The 21,769-nt window shown below is 40.4% G+C and overlaps 1 protein-coding gene and 1 long non-coding RNA gene across 3 annotated transcripts in view; one reads left to right on the top strand and one right to left on the bottom strand.

Annotated features, from left to right (window-relative positions):
* Sycp1 (synaptonemal complex protein 1) overlaps positions 1-1,511 on the top strand; it is a 141,941-nt gene extending 140,430 nt beyond the window's left edge. For both annotated transcript variants that reach the window (XM_087616337.1, NM_012810.3), the window contains 2 exon segments: positions 752-838; positions 930-1,511. In XM_087616337.1, the coding sequence (XP_087472463.1) occupies positions 752-838; positions 930-1,067 (225 nt within the window). In that variant the 3' untranslated portion in view covers positions 1,068-1,511.
* The window catches only part of LOC148006734 (uncharacterized), a 50,878-nt gene that overhangs the window by 20,856 nt on the left and 8,253 nt on the right, over positions 1-21,769 (bottom strand). The window lies entirely within an intron of this gene.

Raw genomic sequence — 21,769 nt, 5'->3', positions numbered from 1 at the left:
CCCCAACACTGCAAAACTATGCAAAGAAAAACGAAATTATTGTGCATGGCCCCGGGAACATGGTAAAGTGGAATATACCAGGAATCTCTCACATAGGCAACACTTATGCTGGCAGAAAGAAATGAACTATTTTGGAACTCTGGAATTTTATTTAAGTTCCTATATTTTCTATTGAAAATATTGGTTGGCAGTTTTTTTTTTTTTTGGTCAAGTTCAGCCTTAAATGGTAGTGACTAGTGGTACACCCCAAACAACCTACAGCGCTATAGCAGACAGCCACACCTGTGTTTCTGGCATGGTTTTCTAGAGTTATGTGCACAATAAGTATTTTGCTTCCAAATCTCAGGGTGCAAATGTTACAGGTCCTATTTTCTTTAATTTTCTTTTGCTACCCCATTTCTTTTTTTTGGGGGGGGGGTTATTAACTTGAGTATTTCTTTTTTTTTTTTTTTTTTGGTTCTTTTTTTTCGGAGCTGGGGACCGAACCCAGGGCCTTGCGCTTCCTAGGCAAGCGCTCTACCACTGACCAACCCCAACTTGAGTATTTCTTATTTACATTTCGAGTGTTATTCCCTTTCCAGGTTTACGGGCCAACATCCCCCTTATCCCTCCCCCTCCCCTTCTTTATGTGCTACCCCTTTTCTTTTACTCAATTTACCTCTCATTCTCCTCATCGGTGATATCTTGACAACGTTTTAATAGAGTAATACTAAATAACTGTAACATTTTATTTTTGTATTTTTCTTTTTAGAGCTTGGTTTCAGAGGAAGATATATCAAACAGGATTTATAATAATAATACACCAGATTCTCATCTATTAGTCAAAACTCCCAAACAGGTAGCTGTTAAATTTCCAGAAAGCAAAATTTAAAAGCTGATGTCATTTTCTAAATATATTAAAATATTGTTTTACTTTATTTTGTATTTAGACTCCTTTATCTTTATCAACTCCTGCATCTTTTACGAAGTTTGGAAGTCTGAAAAAAATGAGAGAAGACCGTTGGGCAACGATTGCTAAAATTGATAGGAAAAGAAGACTAAAGGAAGCAGAAAAGTTATTTACTTAATTTCAGAAAATCAATGTTGGTTATAGAGACTAATAGTTAACTTTATTATTTCCCAGAGAGCCAAACTTTACTGAGGAATTCAGACTTTAAAATTAATTACATAAATAATTTGTTTGTTATGTTTGTGGTCTAAATATAAAGTAACTATATTTGAATTTTTTATTGTATTCAGATACTTAGATTTTGTTGCTTTTACTTGCAATGGATATTGAAATTCAAAGGTTTTTTTTGTTTTTTTTTTTTTTTTTTTTTTGTCTTCTCCTCCCTACCCCCAAGAGCTGAGGACCAAACCCAGTGCTTTGTGCTTGCTAGGCAAGCGCTCTACCACTGAGCTTAATCCCTAACCCTGAAGTTCAAATTTTTTATTTTGAGCTTTTGACCATTAGAAATGCATTATCGAGACTTATAATTTATTCTTTATTATTAAAATATTTTGGATGCAAATAAACATTTCTCAATGATTTTTGTGCGGGCCTCTGAAGAGCTAATCATAATTTTGAGAGGTGGGAGTGATAAATTATATTAAATAATGTTCCTCAGAGATAAAGTGAAATTGTTGGGGAGAACATTGGCAATTTTTCTAGTAGTTTCAGTGATTGGAAGAATTTAAGGAGAGAACGAGAAGAAATGGAGACAGCTTTTGCTATTAAATGTAAAAAGCTCAAGAAGTCCTACTTTGAAGGAAGTTAAATGGGGTAATTACTAGAGAGGAAGCGAGTTAGCAGAAGCAAACTATAGAAGATGTTACACTAGGCAAGAGAGGTAGAATTCATCGGTTAAATAAAGTATAAAACATTAGGAAGAGTCGCCATTTCTACAATACTAACAGGTAAAAGGAAGTAATATATATCACAAAGTGATTGTAAATGAGTGGAAGTTTATAGGATTTTTGGTTTTACATCTTAAGTTTTCTTAGTTTTCCTGGTTAGTTTTTTGTCAACTTGACAAAAGGTAGAGGCATCTCGGAAAAGGAACTTCAATTGAGAGTGCCAGAGTGCTGCCTGTCAGATTGCTTGTAGGCAAATCTATAGGACATATTCCCCTCCTCTTCTTTTTATTTATGCATTTATTCACTTTACCTCCCAATTGGACCCCCCTCAAAGTTCCATACCGTCATCCCTTCACTCTACTTCTCCTTCTCTTCTGAGAAGGTTAGTACCCCCACCCCCCACCCCCATGGGTACTAACCTGTCCTAGCAAATCAAGTCTCAGCAGGACTAGGTGCATCCTTTCCCACTGAGGCCAGACAAAGCAGCCCAGCTAGGGGAAAGGGATCCAAAGAGAGGCAACAGAGTCAGTCAGCTTCCACTCCACTAGTTAGGGGATCAACATGGTGACTATGCTTCATTTTCTTGATTAATGATTATTGTGGAAGGGCCTACCTCATTGGGGGCCAGTGCCACACATGGGCATGTGGTCTCAGGTGGTATAAGAAGGCAGGATGAGTAAGCCAATAAGTAGTACTTTTCCATGGTGTCTGCTTCAGTTCCTATCTCTAGGCTCCTATCCTGAGTTCCTGCCCCAATTTCCTTTTGATAGATGGTAAGCTGTAAGATCAAATAAATCTTTTCCTTCCAAACTTACTTTTGGTTGTGTTCATTATCACAGCAAAGAAACCAAAGACAATGATAGAATTTAGATAATGTGCTAAGAATAAGTATAAGGGTAAAAATGTTGAAGACTGAGAGAAGAGTAGGTATAAAGGATTTAAAGGAGGAAAATAAATGGTCTTTATATAAAAAAATAACAAATAGTTTTCAAGCTGTGTGCAGATAATTATTACATAATGAGATATATGATCCCCTTATGGGAGGGACTTTTTTTTTGATAAGGCTAGAAAAAAATTAGAATTTCTGTAATGTTACAGAAGTTCTGTTCCTTCAACTTGTGTGACTGTATATACTTGTATAATTTAGCTATGTTAGGATTTTTGACCTCTTTAATTGAAATTTCATTAATCCACTACAACAATAATTTTTTGAGGATTAGATAAGTCTTTAAAATATTCTTAAAATTTTTAACTCACATGAGTACTATGTTTTCACTATTATTGCTCCTCTTTTCTTCCTCCAACTCAGTCCATACTCTCCTCCCTCCCTCCCTCCCTCCCTCTCAAATTCATGATCTCTTTTTAAATTATTAATGTTTTACACACACACACACACATACACACACATATTTAGTGTTGCTCATATATACATGTGTTTAAGGCTGACCGCTTTGGATTGGATAATGTATTACTGCCATATTTCTGGAAAAGACTGATTCTTCCCCTTCCAGCAGCCATTGATTGCCTGTAGCTCTGCGTTTAAGTATAGGACCCTATAGAATGTCAACTGATATTATGTTGATCTTTTAAAGGCAACTGCACTGTTGAAAATCTCTTAGTGTAGGTTCCTTGTTATGTCTAGAAGGTTATTTTACAGTAGGCATCCTAGTTCTCTGACTCTTATGTTTCTGCTGGCCGTTATAGTGTTTCTGCCCTCTCTTCCACTATTTTCCCTAATCCCTAAAGTGTTTATGATGATTAATCTTGGTTGTCATCTTGACTACATCTGTGTTTAACTGGGACCCAAGGTGATGAGCACTCCTGTGGGGGGATCTTTTTAATCAGATTACTTGAAACAGGAAGACTCACCCTAAATCTGGAATACACCCTCTGGTGTAGACATGAAAAGACATGGAAAGAAAACTTTGCTTTTTGTCTACTTGCCCCCACTTTCATTGGAAAGTTCATTTTTTCTGTTGCCGCCAACTTCTTCAGGATATCAACAGACCAAAGACATCATCCTCATGGATTGAATTAACTACCAGATTCTCTGCATTCTCACTGTTGTTGGACTACCAGACCACATCCTATAAGCCAGTCTAATAAATTACAATTTAATGTGTATTTATTTTATCAGTTCTGTTCCTGAGGGCAGAAGGCATGAAGAGGTGTTGCTTACTATCTTGTTTCCCCTCACTTGTTCTGGATCTCATGGAGGCATTTCTCCAAATGCAGCTCCTCCTCTAATGACTAGCTTGTGTCATATCCGATAGCTCTGGTACATAAAAAACACTGGGGTCTCCAATGCAATCCAGGCTTCACTTTTACAGCTTCATGTGATGGCCTCTCTGGGCCTCCATTGCAGGGTCTCCTGCTACAATGCCTGGCCTAAATGGCTTTCCTTAATTACAGAGGAAGATTCCACAAACCATTAAATTCTCATTTTAGGGTTTTACTGCTATGAACAGATACTATGACCAAGGCAAGTCTTACAAAGGACAACAGTTAATTGGTGCTGTCTTACAGGGTTCAGTCCATTATCATCAAGGTGGGAGCATAGCAGTATCTAGGCAGGCATGGTGCAGGAGGAGCTGAGAGTTCTATATCTTCATGTGAAGGCTGCTAGCAGATTACTGGGTTCCAGGCAGTTAGGACAAGGGTCTTAAAGCCCATACCCATAGTGACACACTCCAACAAGGCCACACCTACTTTAACAAGACCACAGCTCAAAATAGTGGCACTCCCCGGGCCAAGAATATACAAACCATCACACTTGTAGCCTTCATAACTCTAAAGCACAACCTGACAAATGATTTGAAGTCTATTTTGTCAGACATTAGAATAGAAACTTCTGTTTCTTTTCTGGTTCCATTTGTATAGAATACTTTTTCTATCCATTCACCCTAGATAGTATTTATCTTTGGTATAAAGTATGGTTATTGGAGGCAGCAAAGGAAGTTTTTGTTTTTTAATCTAAACTCTTTTGATGGGTCAATTGAGACCATTAGTACTCAGAGTTATTGAGATATTACGTCCTGTCATTTTGTTGGTTTTGTAGTATTTGAGGCTTAGTTTTCTTTTGCTTAGTGTCATAGTGTCATTTATCCCCCTCCCCTCCACTCCCGGATGGAGTGTATCTCTGTGTTAGACTGAAGTATTTCTTCTATTTAGTATCTTTGTAGGGGATTAGTTGTTGATCATGGTTTTCTTTAGCTTGTTTTTATCTTGGAAAGTTTTTCTTTCACCAGCAATTGTGACATAGGCTCGGCTGTAGTGGTTGTTCATAGTTTGAAAAATCAGTCCACACCCTTTTGCTTTCATGTTTTAGATAAAAAAAAAAAGTCAGCAGTAATTCTTATTGGTCTGCCCTTGTATGTAACTTAACCCCTCCTTTTAAAAATTATTTTTTTTACTTATTTACTTTACATCCCACTCACTGTCCCCCTCCTGGCCTCCTCCCACAATCCTTCCCCCTCCCCATCCCCTTCTCCTCTGAGCAGGTGGTGCCCCTCGTGAGTATCCTCCCTGGCACTTCAAGTCTCTGTGAGGCTAGGCGCTTCCTTCCCACTGAGGCCAGACAAAGAAGTCCAGTTAGTAGAACATATCCCATGCGCAGGCAACACCTTTTGGAATAACCCCTATTCCAGTTGTTCAGGACCCACATGAAGGTCAAGCTGTGCATCTGCTACATATGAGCGGGAAGACCTAGGTCCAGCCCATAAATGTTCTTTGATTGGTGGTTCAGATTCTGAGAGCCCCAAGGATACAGGTTAGATGACTTCGTTGGTCCTCCTGAAGGATTTCTATTCCCTTTGGGCCCCACAATCCTTCCTCCTAGTCTTCCATAAGACTCCTCAAGCTCCATCCATTTTTTGGCTGTGGGTGTCTGTATCTGAGTCAGCTACTGGGGGAGCCTTTCAGAGGACAACATGATCCTGTCTGCAAGCATGACAGTATCATTAATAGTGTTAGGGATTAGGGCTTGCCCATGGAATGGCTCTCAAGTTGGACTCATTATTGTTTGGATATTCCTTCAGTCTCTGCTCCCTCGTACCTGCATTACTTGTAGACAGGATACATTTTGGGTTGAAAGTTTTGAGAATAAATAGTTTGGTGTCTCTGTCACTCCATTAGAGTTCCTGCCTGGCTACAGGATATCCCCAGTGAAGTGAGTCACAACTAAGGTTACCTCCATTGATTGTTGGGAGCCTTCCTTATCCCAGGTCTTTATCTTATCCTGGAGATGCCCTTGACCTCCTCACCCCTGTGTGACACCGCTCCGTGGGGATGGGGAAGCACAGTCTGAGGCGTGGGGACACAGCCTGAGCTGGCTCAGGGGTCCCCTGGTCTGTAAGGAGGCCAGGGGCGTTGGTTTTCAGACTCTTGGGCATCTAGGAGCCACTGGGATGGCACAGAAGAACTGAGAACAGAATGGGGGCTGGCTGGGCTGGATCTAGTTTGGGGCCAAGGGGAAAATGGGCTGGTTCTGCTGGGGGAGAGTCTTTGGCTGGTTGGTGGTGGCAGGCTTGGGCTTAGTGATGGCAAGGCTGGGAGCCCAGGGAGGTTTCTTCCAGAGATTAGATGACAGCTCTGTAGGCTAAGGCCTTCTCTGTGGCTCTCCACAGCGGATCCCATGAAAAGAGATAGTCCATGGTTTCAAGGTTCAAGGTTGTCATGGCAGAAAGTGGATGAGTAAAACTGTACCCCACTTTTCAGGATGGGCCTGAGATTAAATGCCGGGAGGAGTGTCTGGGAAGGAAAGCTTCATTGGCTAAGCCTGCAGGCCTTTAGGTTCCTCATTATAATGGAGCCTACATGACCTGTGGTCATGTCCTCTACCTATGGAGGAGGGGCTTGGGGCATTGCCCTTATGTGATTGATAGCCACAAATCTATGGAGGGCTGAGGACCAGTGACCGGCCTGGTTTCCTGGGAGTCAGGTGAAATGCCTACTTTCCCTTTCAGGGTCACCGGGGTTTCAAGCCTCCTCAACAAGGAACCAGGGTGTCTTTCACTGCCCCACAGATATCCATTTATTTTCATGGCCATCTAGCCACCTCTCCTGTGCTTCCCCAGAGCTGATCCGGAATCTGCCATTCCTCTCCCCATTCTGTCTCCCTTCCAGTTCCCTCCCTCCATCTGCCTCTTATGACTATTTTATTCCCCCTTTGAAGTAAGATTCAAGCTTTCTCTTTTTGGCCTTCTTGTTTAGCTTTGGATCTGTGGGTGTAACATGGTACTTGTATATTATAGCTAATATCCACTTGTGAGTACATACCATGTACGTCCTTTTGGGACTGGATTACCTCACTCACGATGACATTCCCAAGATGTATCCATTTTCCTGCAAAATTCATGATAGCTTGGTTTTGATAGCTGAATAGTATTCCAAGGTGTAGATGTACCACCTTTTTTTTTTTTTTTTTTTTTATTAACTTGAGTATTTCTTATATACATTTCAAGTGTTATTCCCTTTCCCGGTTTCCGGGCAAACAACCCCCTCCCCCTCCCCTTCCTTATGGGTGTTCCCCTCCCAACCCTCCCCCCATTGCCGCCCTCCCCCCATAGTCTAGTTCACTGGGGGTTCAGTCTTAGCAGGACCCAGGGCTTCCCCTTCCACTGGTGCTCTTACTAGGATATTCATTGCTACCTATGGGGTCAGAGTCCAGGGTCAGTCCATGTATAGTCTTTAGGTAGTGGCTTAGTCCCTGGAAGCTCTGGTTGCTTGACATTGTTGTACTTTTGGGGTCTCGAGCCCCTTCAAGCTCTTCCAGTTCTTTCTCTGATTCCTTCAACAGGGGACCTATTCTCAGTTCAGTGGTTTGCTGCTGGCATTCGCCTCTGTATTTGCTGTATTCTGGCTGTGTCTCTCAGGAGCGATCTACATCCGGCTCCTGTCGGTCTGCACTTCTTTGCTTCATCCATCTTGTCTAATTGGGTGGCTGTATATGTATGGGCCACATGTGGGGCAGGCTCTGAATGGGTGTTCCTTCAGTCTCTGTTTTAATCTTTGCCTCTCTCTTCCCTGCCAAGGGTATTCTTTTTCCTCATTTAAAGAAGGAGTGAAGCATTCACATTTTGATCATCCGTCTTGAGTTTCCTTTGTTCTAGGGATCTAGGGTAATTCAAGCATTTGGGCTAATAGCCACTTATCAATGAGTGCATACCATGTATGTCTTTCTGTGATTGGGTTAGCTCACTCAGGATGATATTTTCCAGTTCCAACCATTTGCCTACGAATTTCATAAAGCTGTTGTTTTTGATAGCTGAGTAATATTTCATTGTGTAGATGTACCACATTTTCTGTATCCATTCCTCTGTTGAAGGGCATCTGGGTTCTTTCCAGTTTCTGGCTATTATAAATAAGGATGCGATGAACATAGTGGAGCACGTGTCTCTTTTGTATGTTGAGGAATCTTTTGGGTATATGCCCAAGAGAGGTATAGCTGGATCCTCAGGCAGTTCAATGTCCAATTTTCTGAGGAACCTCCAGACTGATTTCCAGAATGGTTGTACCAGTCTGCAATCCCACCAACAATGGAGGAGTGTTCCTCTTTCTCCACATCCTCGCCAGCATCTGCTGTCACCTGAGGTTTTGATCTTAGCCATTCTCACTGGTGTGAGGTGAAATCTCAGGGTTGTTTTGATTTTCATTTCCCTTATGACTAAAGATGTTGAACATTTCTTTAGGTGTTTCTCAGCCATTCGGCATTCCTCAGCTGTGAATTCTTTGTTTAGCTCTGAACCCCATTTTTTAATAGGGTTATTTGTCTCCCTGCGGTCTAACTTCTTGAGTTCTTTGTATATTTTGGATATAAGGCCTCTATCTGTTGTAGGATTGGTAAAGATCTTTTCCCAATCTGTTGGTTGCCGTTTTGTCCTAACCACAGTGTCCTTTGCCTTACAGAAGCTTTGCAGTTTTATGAGATTCCATTTGTCGATTCTTGATCTTAGAGCATAAGCCATTGGTGTTTTGTTCAGGAAATTTTTTCCAGTGCCCATGTGTTCCAGATGCTTCCCTAGTTTTTCTTCTATTAGTTTGAGTGTGTCTGGTTTGATGTGGAGGTCCTTGATCCACTTGGACTTAAGCTTTGTACAGGGTGATAAGCATGGATCGATCTGCATTCTTCTACATGTTGCCCTCCAGTTGAACCAGCACCATTTGCTGAAAATGCTATCTTTTTTCCATTGGATGGTTTTGGCTCCTTTGTCAAAAATCAAGTGACCATAGGTGTGTGGGTTCATTTCTGGGTCTTCAATTCTATTCCATTGGTCTATCTGTCTGTCTCTGTACCAATACCATGCAGTTTTTATCACTATTGCTCAATACTGCTTGAGTTCAGGGATAGTGATTCCCCCTGAAGTCCTCTTATTGTTGAGGATAGCTTTAGCTATCCTGGGTTTTTTGTTATTCCAGATGAATTTGCAAATTGTTCTGTCTAACTCTTTGAAGAATTGGATTGGTATTTTGATGGGGATTGCATTGAATCTGTAGATTGCTTTTGGTAAAATGGCCATTTTTACTATATTAATCCTGCCAATCCATGAGCATGGGAAATCTTTCCATCTTCTGAGGTCTTCTTCAATTTCTTTCCTCAGTGTCTTGAAGTTCTTATTGTACAGATCTTTTACTTGCTTGGTTAAAGTCACACCGAGGTACTTTATATTATTTGGGTCTATTATGAAGGGTGTCGTTTCCCTAATTTCTTTCTCGGCTTGTTTCTCTTTTGTATAGAGGAAGGCAACTGATTTATTTGAGTTAATTTTATACCCAGCCACTTTGCTGAAGTTGTTTATCAGCTTTAGTAGTTCTCTGGTGGAACTTTTGGGATCACTTAAATATACTATCATATCATCTGCAAATAGTGATATTTTGACCTCTTCTTTTCCGATCTGTATCCCCTCGATCTCCTTTTGTTGTCTGATTGCTTTGGCTAGAACTTCAAGAACTATATTGAATAAGTAGGGAGAGAGTGGGCAGCCTTGTCTAGTCCCTGATTTTAGTGGGATTGCTTCAAGTTTCTCTCCATTTAGTTTAATGTTAGCAACTGGTTTGCTGTATATGGCTTTTACTATGTTTAGGTATGGGCCTTGAATTCCTATTCTTTCCAGGACTTTTATCATGAAGGGGTGTTGAATTTTGTCAAATGCTTTCTCAGCATCTAATGAAATGATCATGTGGTTCTGTTCTTTCAGTTTGTTTATATGATGGATCACGTTGATGGTTTTCCTTATATTAAACCATCCCTGCATGCCTGGGATGAAGCCTACTTGATCATGGTGGATGATTGTTTTGATGTGCTCTTGAATTCGGTTTGCCAGAATTTTATTGAGTATTTTTACGTCGATATTCATAAGGGAAATTGGTCTGAAGTTCTCTTTCTTTGTTGTGTCTTTGTGTGGTTTAGGTATAAGAGTAATTGTGGCTTCATAGAAGGAATTCGGCAGGGCTCCATCTGTTTCAATTTTGTGGAATAGTTTGGATAATATTGGTATAAGGTCTTCTATGAAGGTTTGATAGAATTCTGCACTAAACCCGTCTGGACCTGGGCTCTTTTTGGTTGGGAGACCTTTAATGACTGCTTCTATTTCCTTAGGAGTTATGGGGTTGTTTAACTGGTTTATCTGTTCCTGATTTAACTTCGATACCTGGTATCTGTCTAGGAAATTGTCCATTTCCTGAAGATTTTCAAGTTTTGTTGAATATAGGTTTTTATAGTAAGATCTGATGATTTTTTGAATTTCCTCTGAATCTGTAGTTATGTCTCCCTTTTCATTTCTGATTTTGTTAATTTGGACGCACTCTCTGTGTCCTCTCGTTAGTCTGGCTAAGGGTTTATCTATCTTGTTGATTTTCTCAAAGAACCAATTTTTGGTTCTGTTGATTCTTTCTATGGTCCTTTTTGTTTCTACTTGGTTGAATTCAGCTCTGAGTTTGATTATTTCCTGCCTTCTACTCCTCCTGGGTGTATTTGCTTCTTTTTGTTCTAGAGCCTTTAGGTGTGCTGTCAAGCTGCTGACATATGCTCTTTCCTGTTTCTTTCTGCAGGCACTCAGCGCTATGAGTTTTCCTCTTAGCACAGCTTTCATTGTGTCCCATAAGTTTGGGTATGTTGTACCTTCATTTTCATTAAATTCTAAAAAGTTTTTAATTTCTTTCTTTATTTCTTCCTTGACTAGGTTATCATTGAGTAGAGCATTGCTCAATTTCCACGTATATGTGGGCATTCTTCCCTTATTGTTATTGAAGACCAGTTTTAGGCCGTGGTGGTCCGATAGCACGCATGGGATTATTTCTATCTTTCTGTACCTGTTGAGGCCCGTTTTTTGACCAATTATATGGTCAATTTTGGAGAAAGTACCATGAGGAGCTGAGAAGAAGGTATATCCTTTTGCTTTAGGATAGAATGTTCTATAAATATCCGTTAAGTCCATTTGGCTCATGACTTCTCTTAGTCTGTCGACATCACTGTTTAATTTCTGTTTCCATGATCTGTCCATTGATGAGAGTGGGGTGTTGAAATCTCCCACTATTATTGTGTGAGGTGCAATGTGTGTTTTGAGCTTTAGTAAGGTTTCTTTTACGTATGTAGGTGCCCTTGTATTTGGGGCATAGATATTTAGGATTGAGACTTCATCTTGGTGGATTTTTCCTTTGATGAATATGAAGTGTCCTTCCTTATCTTTTTTGATGACTTTTAGTTTGAAATTGATTTTATTTGATATTAGAATGGCTACACCAGCTTGCTTCTTCAGACCATTTGCTTGGAAAGTTGTTTTCCAGCCTTTTACTCTGAGGTAGTGTCTGTCTTTGTCTCTGAGGTGTGTTTCCTGTAGGCAGCAGAATGCAGCTTCCTCGTTGCGTATCCAGTTTGTTAATCTATGTCTTTTTATTGGGGAGTTGAGGCCATTGATATTGAGAGATATTAAGGAATAGTGATTATTGCTTCCCGTTATATTCATATTTGGATGTGAGGTTATGTTTGTGTGCTTTCATTCTCTTTGTTTTGTTGCCAAGACAATTAGTTTCTTGCTTCTTCTAGGGTATAGCTTGCCTCCTTATGTTCGGCTTTACCCTTTATTATCCTTTGTAGTGCTGGATTTGTAGAAAGATATTGTGTAAATTTGGTTTTGTCATGGAATATCTTGGTTTCTCCATCTATGTTAATTGAGAGTTTTGCTGGATACAGTAACCTGGGCTGGCATTTGTGTTCTCTTAGGGTCTGTATGACATCTGTCCAGGATCTTCTGGCCTTCATAGTTTCTGGCGAGAAGTCTGGTGTGATTCTGATAGGTCTGCCTTTATATGTTACTTGACCTTTTTCCCTTACTGCTTTTAATATTCTTTCTTTATTTTGTGCGTTTGGTGTTTTGACAATTATGTGACGGGAGGTGTTTCTTTTCTGGTCCAATCTATTTGGAGTTCTGTAGGCTGCTTGTATGTCTATGGGTATCTCTTTTTTTAGGTTAGGGAAGTTTTCTTCTATGATTTTGTTGAAGATATTTACTGGTCCTTTGAGGTGGGAGTCTGCACTCTCTTCTATACCTATTATCCTTAGGTTTGATCTTCTCATTGAGTCCTGGATTTCCTGTATGTTTTGGACCAGTAGCTTTTTCCGCTTTACATTATCTTTGACAGTTGAGTCAATGATTTCTATGGAATCTTCTGCTCCTGAGATTCTCTCTTCCATCTCTTGTATTCTGTTGGTGAAGCTTGTATCTACAGCTCCTTGTCTCTTCTTTTGGTTTTTTATATCCAGGGTTATTTCCATGTGTTCTTTCTTGATTGCTTCTATTTCCATTTTTAATTCCTTCAACTGTTTGATTGTGTTTTCCTGGAATTCTTTCAGGGATTTTTGTGTCTCCTCTCTATGGGCTTCTACTTGTTTATTTATGTTTTCCTGGAATTCTTTCAGGGATTTTTGTGTCTCCTCTCTATGGGCTTCTACTTGTTTATTTATGTTTTCCTGGAATTCTTTCAGGCATTTTTGCGATTCCTCTCTGTAGGCTTCTACTTGTTCTCTAAGGGAGTTCTTCACGTCTTTCTTGAAGTCCTCCAGCATCATGATCAAATATGATTTTGAAACTAGATCTTGCTTTTCTGGTGTGTTTGGATATTCCATGTTTGTTTTGATGGGAGAATTGGGCTCCGATGGTGCCATGTAGTCTTGGTTTCTGTTGCTTGGGTTCCTGCGCTTGCCTCTCGCCATCAGATTATCTCTAGTGTTACTTTGTTTTGCTATTTCTGACAGTGGCTAGACTGTCCTATAAGCCTGTGTGTCAGGAGTGCTGTAGACCTGTTTTCCTCTCTTTCAGTCAGTTATGGGGACAGAGTGTTCTGCTTTTGGGCATGTAGTTTTTCCTCTCTACAGGTCTTCAGCTGTTCCTGTGGGCCTGTGTCTTGAGTTCACCAGGCAGCTTTCTTGCAGCAGAAAATTTGGTCTTACCTGTGGTCCCGAGGCTCAAGTTCGCTCGTGGGGTGCTGCCCAGGGGCTCTCTGCAGCGGCAGCAACCAGGAAGACCTGTGCCGCCCCTTCCGGGAGCTTCAGTGCACCAGGGTTCCAGATGGTCTTTGGCTTTTTCCTCTGGCGTCCGAGATGTGTGTGCAGAGAGCAGTCTCTTCTGGTTTCCCAGGCTTGTCTGCCTCTCTGAAGGTTTAGCTCTCCCTCCCACGGGATTTGGGTGCAGAGAACTGTTTATCCTGTCTGTTTCCTTCAGGTTCCGGCGGTGTCTCAGGCAGGGGTCCTGCCGCTCCTGGGCCCTCCCCCACGGGAGCCCAGAGGCCTTATACAGTTTCCTCTTGGGCCAGGGATGTGGGCAGGGGTGAGCAGTGTTGGTGGTCTCTTCCGCTCTGCAGCCTCAGGAGTGCCCACCTGACCAGGCTGTTGGGTCTCTCTCTCACGGGGTCTGGGAGCAGAGAGGTGCTACGGGCCGGGATCCGCGGGTCGATGTACCACCTTTTAAAAAATATTTTATTGGTCATTTTATTTATTTACATTTTAAATATTATCCCCCTTCCCAGTTTCCCTTCCACAAACCCCATTTCTCCCCCCCCCCCGCCATGAGAGTGCTCCCTCACCCGCCTACCCACTCCCACCTCAGTGCCCTAGCATCCCCCTACTCTGGGTCATTGAGCCTCCATAGGGCCAAGGGGCTCCCCTCCCATTGATGCCATATAAGGCAGTCCTCTGTTACATATGTGGTTTGGGCTGTGGGTCCCCCCATGTGTACTCTTTGGTTGGTGGTTTAATCCTTGGAAGCTCTGGGGTGTCTAGTTGGTTGATACTGTTGTTCTTCCTATAGGGTTGCAAACCCTTCAGTTCCTTCAGTCCTTGCCCTAACTTCTCCATTGGGGTCCACATGCTCAGTCTGATGTTTGGTTTCATGCATCCACATCTGTATTGGTCAGGCTCTGGCAGAGCCTTACAGGGGACAGCTATACCAGACTCCTGTTAGCAAGTACTTCTTGGCATCAGCACTAATGTCTGGGACTGGTATCTGCAGATGGGATGGATCCCTAGGTGGGGCAGTCCTCCAATGGCCTTTCCTTCAGTCTCTGCTCCACATTCTTTTTGACAGGAGGAATTCTGGATTAATATTTTTAAGGTGGGTGGGTGGCCCTATCCCTTAACCTGGGCCCGTGCCTATCCATTGGATATGGTCTCTATAAGTTCTATCTCCCCTTTTTTTGGGTATTTTAGTTAATGTCCTCCTTGTTGGGTTTTGGGAACCTCTTGGGTCCCTGGCACCTGAGAATTTCTAATGGCTACTCCCAGTTCCCCCTCCTTTACTACTACACACCTCCTTTTAAATTCCTGGCCCTCTGTACTCCCCATCTCCTCATCTGAACTGCTTTCCCTTTCTCCTGCCCCCTCTTCTCTCCCTACCAGATCCTTCTCTCCCTCTACTTCCTGAGATTATTTTCTTCCCCCGTCTGAGTAGGACCATAGCATCCACACTTTGCTGTGGTCTTCCTTCTTTGTAGGTTTCATATGGTCTGTGAGTTTTATGGTGAGTATTCTGAGATTTTTTTTGGCTAATATCCACTTACCAGTAATTACATACCATGTGTGTTCTTTTGTAATTAGGTTACCTCACTCAGAATGATATTTTCAAGTTTCATCCCTTTGCCTGCAAATTTCATAAAGTCATTGTTTTTGGTAGCTGAGTAATATTCCATTGTGTAGATGTACCACATTTTCTGTATCTATTCCTCTGTTGAAGGACATCTGGGTTCTTTCCAGCTTCTGGCTATTATGAATAAGGCTGCTATGAACATAGTGGAGTATGTGTCCTTGTTTTATGTTGGGGCATCTTTTGGGTATATGCCCAAGACAGGTATAGCTGGGTCCTCAGGTAGTTCAATGTCCAATTTTCTGAGAAACCACCAGACTGATTTCCAGAATGGTTGTACCAGCTTGCAATCCCACCAACAATGGAGGAGTGTTCCTCTTTCTCCACATCCTCGCCAGCATCTGCTGTCACCTGAGTTTTTGATCTTAGCCATTCTGACTAATTCATTTTGATTTGCATTTCCCTGATGACTAAGGATGTTGAACATTTTTTTAAGTGCTTCTCAACCATTTGAGATTCCTGAGTTGAGAATTCTGTTTAGCTCTGCACCCCATTTTTAATAAGGTTATTTGATTCTCTGGAGTCTAACTTCTAGAGTTCTTTTTAAGAGTTTGGATGTTAGCCTACTATTGAATGTAGAGTTGGTCTAATCTGTGGGTTGCCATTTTGTCTTTCATATTTTGTCCACACACCTTCATGTTACAAGTATTGGAGAGATCAGGAATTCAAGGTCCATACCTAAATATAATAAAAGCAATATACAGTGAACCAAAAGCCAACATCAAACTAAATGGAGAGAAACTTGAAGCAATCCCACTAAAATCAGAAACAAGACAAGGCTACCCACTCTCTCTCTATCTATTCAATATAGTACTCGAAATTCTACCCAGAGCAATTAGGCAACAAAAGGAGATCAAAGGGATATAAACTGGAAAGGAGGAAGTCAAGATATCACTATTTGTGAATGATAAGATAGTATACATGAGTGACCCCCCCCCAAAAATCCCTGAGAGAAATCCAACAGCTGATAAACAACTTCAGCAAAGTGGCTGGATATAAAATTAACTCAAATAAATCAGTAGCTTTCCTCTACTTAAAGGACAAATGGGCTGAGAAAGAAATTAGGGAAATGACACCCTTCACAATAGTCACAAATAATATAAAATACCTTGGTGTGACTCTAACCAAGTAAGTGAAAGATCTGAATGAACTTCAAGTCTCTGAAGAAAGAAATTGAAGATTTCAGAAGATGGAAAGATCTCCCATGCTCATGGATTGGCAAGATTAGCATAGTAAAAATGGCCATCTTATCAAAAGAAATCTATAGATTCAATGCAATCCCCATCAAAATTCCAACAATTCTTCACAGAGAAAGAGCATTTCTCAAATTTATCTGGAATAACAGAAAACCCAGGGTAGCAAAAACTATTCTCAACAATAAAAGAACTTCTTGGGGAATCACCATCCCTGATCTCAAGCAGTATTACAAAACAATAGTGATAAAAACCACATGGTATTGGTACAGAGACAGGCAGGTAGATCAATGGAATAGAATTTAAGACCCAGAAATGAACCCACATACCTATGGCCACTTGATCTTTAATAAAGAAGCCAAAGCCATTCAGTGGTAAAAAAGACAGCATTTTCAACAAATGGTGCTGGTTCAACTGGCAGTTGTCATGTAGAAGAATGAAAATTGATCCATTCTTATCTCCTTGTACAAAGCTCAATTCCAAGGGGATCAAGGACCTCCACATAAAACCAGATATGATTTTATATCTAATAAAATAAACCAGAATCTAATAGAAGAGAAAGTGGGAAAGAACCTTAAACATATAGGCAAAGGGGAAATTTTTCTGAACAGAACACCAATGGCTCATGCTCTAAGAATAACAATTGACAAATGGGACCTCATAAAATTGAAAAGCTTCTGAAAGGCAAGGTACCATGTTTTCTTTATCCAGTCTTCAATTGAGGGTGTCTAGGTTGTTTATAGTTTCCAGCTATTATGAATAATGCTGCTATGAACATAGTTGAGCAAGTGTCTTTGTGAGATGTTGGAGCATTTTTTAGGTATATGCCCAGGAGTAGTATAGCTGGGTCTTGAGATAGAACTCTTCCCAGTTTTCTGGGAAATCACAGTTTTATTTCCAAAGCAGTTGTACAGGTTTGCTCTCCCACCAGGAATGGAGGAGTTCTCCTTGCTCCACATCCTCACAGCACATGCTATCTCTTGAGCTTTTTATCTAAGCCATTCTGATGGGTGTAAGATGGGACCTCAGAGTTGTTTTGATTTCCCCGATGACTAAGGACCTTGAACATTTTTAAAAGTAGTTCGTGGCCATTTAAGAGTCTTCTGTTGAGATTCAATGCAATCCCCTTCAAAATACCAATCCAATTCTTCAAAGAGTTAGACAGAACAATTTGCAAATTCATTTGGAATAACAAAAAACCCAGGATAGCTAAAACTATTCTCAACAATAAAAGGACTTCAGGGGGAATCACTATCCCTGAACTCAAGCAATATTTCAGAGCAATAGTGATAAAAACTGCATGGTATTGGTACAGAGACAGACAGATAGACCAATGGAACAGAATCGAAGACTCAGAAATGAACCCACACACCTATGGGCACCTGATTTTTGACAAAGGAGCCAAAACCATTCAATGGAAAAAAGATAGCATTTTCAGCAAATGGTGCTGGTTCAACTGGAGGTCAACATGTAGAAGAATGCAAATCGATCCATGCTTATCACCCTGTACAAAGCTTAAGTCCAAGTGGATCAAGGACCTCCACATCAAACCAGACACACTCAAACTAATAGAAGAAAAACTAGGGCAGCATCTTGAACACATGGGCACTGGAAAAAATTTCCTGAACAAAACACCAATGGCTTATGCTCTAAGATCAAGAATCGACAAATGGGATCTCATAAAACTGCAAAGCTTCTGTAAGTCAAAGGACACTGTGGCTAGGACAAAACGGCAACCAACAGATTGGGAGAAGATCTTTACCAATCCTACAACAGATAGAGGCCTTATATCCAAATATACAAAGAACTCAAGAAGTTAGACCGCAGGGAGACAAATAACCCTATTAAAAAATGGGGTTCAGAGCTAAACAAAGAATTCACAGCTGAGGAATGCCGAATGGCTGAGAAACACCTAAAGAAGTGTTCAACATCTTTAGTCATAAGGGAAATGCAAATCAAAACAACCCTGAGATTTTACCTCACACCAGTGAGAATGGCTAAGATCAAAAACTCAGGGGACGGACTTCAAGAAAGACATAAAGAACTCCCTTAGAGAACAAGTAGAAGCCTACAGAGAGGAATCTCAAAAATCCCTGAAAGAATTCCAGGAAAACACAATCAAACAGTTGAAGGAATTAAAAATGGAAATAGAAGCAATCAAGAAAGAACACATGGAAACAACCCTGGACATAGAAAATCAAAAGAAAAGACAAGGAGCTGTAGATACAAGCTTCACCAACAGAATTCAAGAGATGGAAGAGAGAATCTCGGGAGCAGAAGATTCCATAGAAATCATTGACTCAACTGTCAAAGATAATGTAAAGCGGAAAAAGCTACTGGTCCAAAACATACAGGAAATCCAGGACTCAATGAGAAGATCAAACCTAAGGATAATAGGTATAGAAGAGAGTGAAGACTCCCAGCTCAAAGGACCAGTAAATATCTTCAACAAAATCATAGAAGAAAACTTCCCTAACCTAAAAAAAGAGATACCCATAGGCATACAAGAAGCCTACAGAACTCCAAATAGATTGGACCAGAAAAGAAACACCTCCCGTCACATAATTGTCAAAACACCAAACGCACAAAATAAAGAAAGAATATTAAAAGCAGTAAGGGAAAAAGGTCAAGTAACATATAAAGGCAGACCTATCAGAATCACACCAGACTTTTCGCCAGAAACTATGAAGGCCAGAAGATCCTGGACTGATGTCATACAGACCCTAAGAGAACACAAATGCCAGCCCAGGTTACTGTATCCTGCAAAACTCTCAATTAACATAGATGGAGAAACCAAGATATTCCATGACAAAACCAAATTTACACAATATCTTTCTACAAGTCCAGCACTACAAAGGATAATAAAGGGTAAAGCCCAACATAAGGAGGCAAGCTATACCCTAGAAGCAAGAAACTAATCATCTTGGCAACAAAACAAAGAGAATGAAAGCACACAAACATAACCTCACTTCCGAATATGAATATAACGGGAAGCAATAATCACTATTCCTTAATATCTCTCAATATCAATGGCCTCAACTCCCCAATAAAAAGACATAGATTAACAAACTGGATACGCAACGAGGACCCTGCATTCTGCTGCCTACAGGAAACACACCTCAGAGACAAAGACAGACATTACCTCAGAGTGAAAGGCTGGAAAACAATTTTCCAAGCAAATGGTCAGAAGAAGCAAGCTGGAGTAGCCATTCTAATATCAAATAAAATCAATTTTCAACTAAAACTCATCAAAAAAGATAAGGAAGGACACTTCATATTCATCAAAGGAAAAATCCACCAAGATGAAGTCTCAATCCTAAATATCTATGCCCCAAATACAAGGGCACCTACATATGTAAAAGAAACCTTACTAAAGCTCAAAACACACATTGCACCTCACACAATAATAGTGGGAGATTTCAACACCCCACTCTCATCAATGGACAGATCATGGAAACAGAAATTAAACAGAGATGTAGACAGACTAAGAGAAGTCATGAGCCAAATGGACTTAACGGATATTTATAGAACATTCTATCCTAAAGCAAAAGGATATACCTTCTTCTCAGCTCCTCATGGTACTTTCTCCAAAATTGACCATATAATTGGTCAAAAAACGGGCCTCAACAGGTACAGAAAGATAGAAATAATCCCATGCGTGCTATCGGACCACCACGGCCTAAAACTGGTCTTCAATAACAATAAGGGAAGAATGCCCATATATACGTGGAAATTGAACAATGCTTTACTCAATGATAACCTGGTCAAGGAAGAAATAAAGAAAGAAATTAAAAACTTTTTAGAATTTAATGAAAATGAAGGTACAACATACCCAAACTTATGGGACACAATGAAAGCTGTGCTAAGAGGAAAACTCATAGCGCTGAGTGCCTGCAGAAAGAAACAGGAAAGAGCATATGTCAGCAGCTTGACAGCACACCTAAAAGATCTAGAACAAAAAGAAGCAAATACACCCAGGAGGAGTAGAAGGCAGGAAATAATCAAACTCAGAGCTGAATTCAACCAAGTAGAAACAAAAAGGACCATAGAAAGAATCAACAGAACCAAAAGTTGGTTCTTTGAGAAAATCAACAAGATAGATAAACCCTTAGCCAGACTAACGAGAGGACACAGAGAGTGCGTCCAAATTAACAAAATCAGAAATGAAAAGGGAGACATAACAACAGATTCAGAGGAAATTCAAAAAATCATCAGATCTTACTATAAAAACCTATATTCAACAAAACTTGAAAATCTTCAGGAAATGGACAATTTCCTAGACAGATACCAGGTATCGAAGTTAAATCAGGAACAGATAAACCAGTTAAACAACCCCATAACTCCTAAGGAAATAGAAGCAGTCATTAAAGGTCTCCCAACCAAAAAGAGCCCAGGTCCAGACGGGTTTAGTGCAGAATTCTATCAAACCTTCATAGAAGACCTTATACCAATATTATCCAAACTATTCCACAAAATTGAAACAGATGGAGCCCTACCGAATTCCTTCTATGAAGCCACAATTACTCTTATACCTAAACCACACAAAGACCCAACAAAGAAAGAGAACTTCAGACCAATTTCCCTTATGAATATCGACGCAAAAATACTCAATAAAATTCTGGCAAACCGAATTCAAGAGCACATCAAAACAATCATCCACCATGATCAAGTAGGCTTCATCCCAGGCATGCAGGGATGGTTTAATATAAGGAAAACCATCAACGTGATCCATCATATAAACAAACTGAAAGAACAGAACCACATGATCATTTCATTAGATGCTGAGAAAGCATTTGACAAAATTCAACACCCCTTCATGATAAAAGTCCTGGAAAGAATAGGTATTCAAGGCCCATACCTAAACATAGTAAAAGCCATATACAGCAAACCAGTTGCTAACATTAAACTAAATGGAGAGAAACTTGAAGCAATCCCACTAAAATCAGGGACTAGACAAGGCTGCCCACTCTCTCCCTACTTATTCAATATAGTTCTTGAAGTTCTAGCCAGAGCAATCAGACAACAAAAGGAGATCAAGGGGATACAGATCGGAAAAGAAGAGGTCAAAATATCACTTTTGCAGACGACATGATAGTATATTTAAGTGATCCCAAAAGTTCCACCAGAGAACTACTAAAGCTGATAAACAACTTCAGCAAAGTGGCTGGGTATAAAATTAACTCAAATAAATCAGTTGCCTTCCTCTATACAAAAGAGAAACAAGCCGAGAAAGAAATTAGGGAAACGACCCCCTTCATAATAGACCCAAACAATATAAAGTACCTCGGAGTGACTTTAACCAAGCAAGTAAAAGATCTGTACAATAAGAACTTCAAGACACTGAGGAAAGAAATTGAAGAAGACCTCAGAAGATGGAAAGATTTCCCATGCTCATGGATTGGCAGGATTAATATAGTAAAAATGGCCATTTTACCAAAAGCAATCTACAGATTCAATGCAATCCCCATCAAAATACCAATCCAATTCTTCAAAGAGTTAGACAGAACAATTTGCAAATTCATCTGGAATAACAAAAAACCCAGGATAGCTAAAGCTATCCTCAACAATAAGAGGACTTCAGGGGGAATCACTATCCCTGAACTCAAG

The sequence above is a fragment of the Rattus norvegicus genome, chromosome 2 (assembly GCF_021556685.1).
Source record: "Rattus norvegicus strain SHRSP/BbbUtx chromosome 2, alternate assembly SHRSP_T2T, whole genome shotgun sequence".
Taxonomy (NCBI): domain Eukaryota; kingdom Metazoa; phylum Chordata; class Mammalia; order Rodentia; family Muridae; genus Rattus; species Rattus norvegicus.
Note: the sequence above shows the minus strand (reverse complement) of the source record. Positions and strands in the feature narration are given on the sequence as shown.